General features: G+C 36.4%; 1 protein-coding gene across 1 annotated transcript; it reads right to left on the bottom strand.

Annotated features, from left to right (window-relative positions):
* Positions 1 to 288: 288 nt before the first annotated feature.
* Positions 289 to 1,110, bottom strand: LOC149070455 (uncharacterized). Its single transcript, XM_089249327.1, has one exon. The coding sequence runs from the start codon at positions 1,108 to 1,110 to the stop codon at positions 289 to 291; it is 822 nt and encodes a 273-aa protein (XP_089105453.1).
* Between the last annotated feature and the right edge of the window lie 6,650 nt (positions 1,111 to 7,760).

Here is a 7,760-nt window from a genome sequence, read left to right as displayed (position 1 = left end):
TCAGAAAATCGGCGCCGATTATTGGTCGGGATACATCAGCAATGGTAAACACCCATGAAAAAGTTTTTGCTAATCCGAGACTTAGTTTTATCATTTTCTTTCCGTATGTTTTTATTGTAGAACCGTTTGCCGCGGTAAGCGTGAGTAGTGACTGTGGTTTATTTCTATCAGCTGCCGAAGGGGGTATTACGGAAATATCCGCACCAGTGTCGATGAGAAACGAAAGCTTGCTTAGTGGGTCTGCGATGAAAAGGCGACTGCTGAATGAAACCGACTCCCTCGTCGCCATTAGTTGTCGGTTTGGTCGTTTCCCGAATAGAAACTACATGGTTGCACACACTTACGGGCGTTGGGTCCGAATTCACTGTGATACCAGCAGAGATCGTTTCGAAACCTCATGGATTTTGCACCTTCGTGGCGGTTTCGATTGGGAGGACGTTGAGGGTTTCCACGTTGTTCTCGAGATCGACGTAGCGCGTCAACTTGCAATGTCAATGTCTCTATTTTTTCAGTCAGCTGCTGCACGTCAAGTTGTTGTGGGTGATCGAGATTTGGTGAAATATTCTGTACTTCTGCTTTGCCGCTGACGCTGATGATCTTGTCTGCCATCTCCGATAACTTTTCCAACGTTTCTGAACTTGTGGAGAGGATTGCTTGAACTTGATATGGTAACCGTTGTATCCATAGACTTCGAAGTATTTCATCGCTGAGACGGCCACTGGACAGATCCCGCATTTCTCGGAGTAACGCCGAAGGTCGACGATCGCCCAGCTCGACTTCATACATCAAACGTTGTAAGCGTCGCTCATCTGGTTCAGCAAATTCAGCTTGGAGGCGTCTTTTTAGTGCGTCGTACATGTTTGTCGCCGGTGGATTCATGATGAGGTCACTCACATGTGCCAAAACACTCGTATCCATGGCTGCAACGGCTGTGTGGTATTTAGTGGCATCGGAGGTAATTCCACTCGCCAGGAACTGAGAATCCAATTGCTTGAACCATAGATGAGGTTGTTTGGCCCAAAACGGTGGGGCTTTGACAGCGACTCGGAACATTGCAGGTGGTTGCTCTGATGAATTGGGCATCGTTGGTTGCTCCGATGGATTGGACATCGTTATCGTTGGATGCCGGGTCACCAAACTGTTGTTCACAAAACGACAAAATATATAAAGAGAAATTTATTCACACAGAGGTGTTACAACCTTGTCGAGCGCCGGAAGAAGAAGCAATAAATTCTTTTCTTTCTCCACGGACGCGCGCGCTTTCTCGTGACGATCGCAGCGCCACAGGATGATCCCCATAGAAATAAGTGTTAAAATTGCCGATTTTACTGTAGAGATGCGAAAATTTAGTGCGGTTTTTCGCCATATCAATAATTTAAAAAATTGTATTGAATTCTCGATTTTTGAAACATTGAGTTCGCTTAGAGATACGAAGGCCAGAAAATTAGCCAGACTTACTTTTGAGTTGGGTATCCATGCAATAACATTGATTTCAACTTTTTATTTATATCTGCTCAAGCATAAAAATTAATGTTTCCGTATTGTCTTTTAATATTCAACTGCATAAATTCACATAGTGTAGGTTGTTTTAAAATTAATTATGGACCCATAAAGTACAACGAAGCATTTTCACAGCTTCATCTAAGCATTTTTGGAAGCAGAAACATGCAAATGGATAACTTGAAATTCGGGGGGGGGGAGAGAATCGAAATACCTAGCGGTTCGTAAAGAAAGAAAAAAAAAATACAGCGTGTTTTGAAATAATCACCCGATTTGAAATGCGTATATTACAAAAAATATTAAACATAGTCACTTACGATTAATTTTACATTTTATATTACATGGCTAAGAATATAACGTTTTTTTACAAACCAAATTGAAAAGGTGCTTAATATGTCCACCTTGGGATGCACGGCATATGTCTATACGGTAGTCAAGTTCGTTCCAAACTTTGCGAGCATGTTTCCATCCACTGCTGCTGTTATGCGTATCTTCAGTTCGGCTAATGTATCTGGAAGGGGAGTACATAAACGTAGTCTTTCACAAACCCCCACAAGAACAAATCGCACACTGTGAGGCCCGACGATCTTGGAGGCCAGGGATTTTTAACTGAATCGTCAGGTCCCGTACGGCTGATCCATGGTTTAGGAATACGATTGTTCAAAAGTTCTCGAACGTCCAAGCTCGAGTGTGGTGGTGCCCCGTCCTGCTGGAAAATGTCATCCAAATCGGTTTCTAACTATGGGAAAAGCCAATCTTGACAAACACCAAAGTGGCGGCCGAAGGAAGAGCGTTAGCGCTACCTGTCGACAACTGCGCGCAACTTGCGATTTCCCTCTTTCTATCTATACATTATTCGATCGAAATGGATTAAAAGCTAAATAGTTATGATTTTTTTAAATCAGATAATTCTTTTTTGAAACACCCGGTATATTCATTTCTACGTTTCTTTAAATCTACATTAATTTCTTTCATGAGTTGCGCAGGAACGAGCCATAATAGTTAACTTGGACACGATTTGTAGGTACCTCAAAGAAAGAAGTCCGTACAACTAATGTCTAATTCCAAAAAAATTGTCATTGCTAGTAAGAGCCATGTCTCGGCTTCTTAGGAATTTTTATCCCGCTTATATTGTTCTGTATTTTCTGTATTTATGAATAAAATTTGAAATTGAAAAAAAAAATTATTTAAACGAACAAACAACAAATTACAAGATACAAATATATAATATAATATACAAATACAAACATAATTTACACAAAACACACACACATATATTACATGCACTAAGTAGCTCCAAGGGACTCTATGATCCTTCCAGCACACCTATATGATTTTTATTGTATGATTTTCTTCTTCAGCAACAGCTCTTTTCTTCATTAGATGCATTTTAATATACATAATTAATATGCATTGATGCACAATAATTTATTTCGAAGTACTGCATTAATATCTGTGTTTTTGATCATATTAAACATATTGTAATCTGTATTTTTATTAATATTTGTGTAATTACTAGAGTAGATGAAGTTCATTATTTTTTGGTGCGATGTAACAAAAACATTTTTGAAATGATGTTTTGTTACTTTTTGGCACTTAATAAATATTTCTATACCTATATATATTCGATGTTCTATTTCCATTTTTTACTAACCATTCTTCGTTTTTGACGATAAATTTATAAATTCTGTAATGTAATTCTGTCTCAGTGTTGATATGTGGCACTGTATTCTTTTATTATTTATAGGAACATTTATTAGTTCTCTTAATTTATTATACAGGTTGTCTAAGTTGCGTATGTTTTCGTAATACGCTCCTGTCCAGACACATATTCCATACTTTATATTTGAATAAACCCATGCATTGAAGATATCTTTCAAGAAGTTATTATCAACTATGTATTTATGTTTATATAGAACTCCTGAGTACATTTTGAGTTTTTTTTTTAATCATTTTTTCACTATGTATGTTCCATTTTAGGTTATCTTGTATAACTAATCCTAAGTATTCATAATTAAACACTCTACCTATTTCTTCACAGTTACATGCTGATATAGTTTGAGATTGGCAGTGAGTGTGCAATTTTACGTGGATTTCTGTGCTGTCATTTATATTTCTTGTTTTCGTGCACATAAATTTCGTTTTTTGTGTATTTATTTTTAATTTATGTTTAATTAGCCAGTGATTTATTTTTGTTAGATCCTTCTCCATTCTTTTAACCTAACTATCTATTTCTGTTTCTTCAACATATAAAACTGCATCATCTGCAAAAGATATAATGCTACCATTGAGATTTAATTTACTTAGTTCATTTATATGAATTAGAAACAGTATCGGCCCCAATACCGACCCTTGTGGAACGTCTTTTTTTACTTCCTCAAAATTTCTAATTCTTTATTATGACAGCTTGTCGTCTAGTGCAGTGGTTCTCAACCGGGGGCCATATGGCCCCCCAGTGGTACTGGGATACTTCAAGGGGGCCACGCAAGAAAATGGAGAAAGGGGCATGACAGGTGGTTTGGAGGGATGCAGAGAGCTGAGAAGAAAAATTAAGGTATGAAGAAATAAAGCTTATGTACTAGTGACTATACACTTACAGAATCCAACAAAACTACTCATAAAACCAGGGCCATTTTAGGGCATGTATCCACCCGGGCCTCACCGCCTACATTTTACAGCAGGTTCCCTTGTGGGGATTTGTAGGCCCACGGCTAGATTTTTTGCAGACCCTTCTATATTAAATTTATAGTGTGAAAAAACAAAAATTGATGAAAACCATATCAGCCCCCCCCCCGGGCTGCAGCCATGTCAGTCCCACTCTTGTGAGGGGTCATGCCCGGGAGGGGATTTCATGTCCATAAGTGACCCCACTTGATAATATTTTGTTTAGTACAATAAATTTTGAAAATAAGTCGGGACTATGTAGGCTGTTTATTCCCACCTAAGTGTGGGACTACCATAGCATCACTTTACCTAAGGGGACCATGATATTGAGACGGCCCTGAATAGAACTCAAACTAGTGGGGAGCCCCAAAGCAGAATGTTTAGCACTGTTCTGCGACGAGCCCTCAGCTGACTGGAAATGTTCTGTGGTAAAAATCCCCATACATGTAATAATGTTTTTTTGCACTTTTTCTTAAAATTCTTCCAAATTGTTCTGCGACGTACGTCGCAGATTTTGGCACATTCTGCTTTGGGGGCGGGGAGCTCTATAAATTCAAGCCCAGTGGTCTGATTTTATTTGCGAAATTTTCGTTCGGTATAAAATTCAGTGAAAAAATCAATTCAGTATGTATAAAGCATCTTGCTTCTAGATGAGGGTCGATGACTCTGGGTAAGACAGGGGAGCCACGGGGAAAAAATATTGTTCAAAAGGGGCCACGGCCAAAAAAAGGTTAAGAAACACTGGTCTAGTGTAATAGTATGATTTAAACCATTTTAAGATAAGTTCCTCTTATACCGGCTGAATGTAGTTTCTCTGTTAAGATGTTTAGATCCACATAATCAAATGTTCGTTTTCGGTCCAAAAATACTATTATTGATTATTTATTTTTATTTATTTCATTGTTTATCAGGCCCGTTAATGTTATAATTGCCATTTCCGTATTTTTTTTTTTGGAATCCATATTGATTGGCTGCAAAGAATTTTTGATGATTCAGGAAATATTGATCAGTTGATATTTCATGCATTTTTCTAAAATTTTTGAAAAAATCTGGAGAATCGAGACAGGCCTATAGTCGTTAGTATCATTGAAATCTCCAGTTTTATATATAGGATGTACGAGGGAATTTTTTAGTTTAGAATAAAATACTCTATTTGTTATTGAGAAATCCACTGAATCCTTTAATACATTCATATGATAGTGCGAGATAATTTTCATCATTCTAGGTGTAATTCGATCGTAACCACTTGCTTTACTTTCCGTACCTTCTGCCATACATGTCTCAGTATATGACTTTCAGTTTCGAGGTAGAAAATGGAATTTATTGATGTGTATGAGGGGCCTTCTTGTTCTATACAAGTACAATTATCTGCGTTATCTTCACCATTATTTATATTTCTTGTGATAAATTTTTGATTAAATTTATTTGCAAGTTCTGTTGGATTTTCAAAATCTGGTAATATATATATTTTTCAAATCTTTATTTAATACATTTCTTCTAATAATTTGCCATTGCAATCATTTATTCTCTTTCGCAAGCTTTAAAGTTCCTCTGGAAGTATTCTTGTTTTACCTTTTTTATATATATTTTCAAATTTTTATTATACCTTTTGTGCTCGTTCTCATATAAGGTTATGTGTGAATTTTTTTATGTTTCTTGTATAGTTTTTCTTTGTGGTTTATTCTGTCAATTATTTCGTTAGTTATCCATTGTTTTTATTTTTCTTAGGGTAATTTTTTGTAATTTTAGTCCGGAGATTTGTATTAAATGTTATTATATCCAAGAGATGTGTATATTTATTTCGTACTGAATCATTTTCTCGTATGCAATTGAAAGTTATTTTTGATATGAATTGTTCAAATTTTATATAATCTATTTTCGTTATTTCATCATATTGATCATTAAATTCTCTTCTTTATCAAGGAAGGTTATATTTCCTAATATTGGGTAGTGGTCAGTGATATCAGTGTTAAATACTATGAAGTTTCGTGAAGTATTCCTTTTTGTTCTATAAAAGACGTGATCTATGCATGTGTGACTTTCCTTTGTTTCTCGTGTTATTTTTTGTGTAGAGGTTCGAATCCATTTATGGGCATTATATCTAAATATTGTGATGTTCCATTAGTTTTACTATGTAGATCAATGTTGATATCGCCAACAATTAATAAGGTTGCTTTTTAATGTTTTCATATATATTGATTTCTAATTCTTCATTAAATTGACTAATTGTGTATGAGTGTGAACGGCAAAATATCATATTCTGCCATAAATCTTCTGCTGTGGTGAAATTAATGTTTTTTTTTGTGTTAATTTAATATCTTTATTTATTTTATTTATTTTTTATTTATACAATATTGTTTGGCCGAGGCCTACACAAGAGGATGCGGAATTATATATGGCAAAAGTGTCGATTGATGGTACGAGAAAATTCAGAAATCGTAGTGCAATCTACAATATTTGATGGTAGGTTGTTCCAGTCGATAATAGTTCTTGGGGAAAAGCTAAATTTGTGACAATCTGAAGAGGCAAAGATGGGCTGTAATTTTTTGGAATGATTGAGTCTAACAGAGAAATGTGAAGGTTGGATTAGAATATTGGATGTGTCAATATTAAAAACCCCATGGAGGAGTTTGTAAAGAAAAGTTAAACGAGAGATAAGTCGAAGAGAGGAGAGCGGTTGGATATTGAGTTGTCGCTTGAGTTCCGTTATAGAGACATGTGAAGACCAACAGTTGAAAATGAAACGAGTGGACTTATTTTGGATAGATTCTAATTTGTCTATGTTGGTTTGGGTGTGGGGGGTCCCAGGCTTCACAGGCATAGAAGAGGGCAGGGAGAATATATGTTTGGTAGCACAAGTGACGAACATGACGAGTGGAGTATTTTAGGTTACGGCGAAGGAAAAACAGTTTTTGGAGACATTTATTAAAGATATAATCAACGTGAAGGTTCCAGCGCAGATCGGAAGAGATTATAATGCCCAGGTATTTATATTGGGAAACCTCAGAGATCAAAGAGTCGTTTATAGAATAGGGGAATTCGTGAGGGATTCTTTTACGGGTCACTTTCATAAAAACAGTTTTTGAGAAATTGAGGGGTAATTCCCAGGTTGAGCACCATTTGGAAATAATATTAAGGTTGTGTTGGAGAGATTCTTGGTCAGAAAGATTGGACACTGTTTTATAGATGACACAGTCATCAGCGAAGAGTCTAATGCGGCAGTTTATGGAGTCGGGTAGATCATTTATGTAAATTAAAAACAATAAAGGCGAGAGGACCGAGTCCTGGGGTGTGCCAGATTTGACATGAAGAAAAGGAGAGTTCTGGCTCTTGTACGAGACAAACTGGCTACGGTTAATAAGGAAGGCCTCCACCCATTTCAGCAGTTGAACATTTAGTCCAAGGTATGAAAGTTTTAGTAGAAGTTTATTATGGGGCACCCTGTCAAATGCTTTGGAAAAATCTAGGAAAATTATGTCGGATTGGAGGTTTTTACCAATGGAGTCTGTTAAGTCATGTATGAAAAGTGTTAATTGGGTAGATACTGATAACGATGATCGAAAACCATGTTGGTTAGGGAAGAAAAAGTTAATCGA

The sequence above is a fragment of the Pholcus phalangioides genome, unplaced genomic scaffold (genome assembly GCF_987345545.1).
Source record: "Pholcus phalangioides strain wild (caught in Gottingen) unplaced genomic scaffold, Ppha-v1.0 ptg000022l_1, whole genome shotgun sequence".
Taxonomy (NCBI): Eukaryota; Metazoa; Arthropoda; class Arachnida; order Araneae; family Pholcidae; genus Pholcus; species Pholcus phalangioides.
The sequence above is the reverse complement of the archived record's forward strand: the minus strand, read 5'-3'. Positions and strand labels throughout refer to the sequence as shown.

Coding starts and splice junctions, on each gene's coding strand:
- LOC149070455 (XM_089249327.1), bottom strand. CDS start 1,110: ATGTCCAATCCATCGGAGCAACCAACGATGCCCAATTCATCAGAGCAA.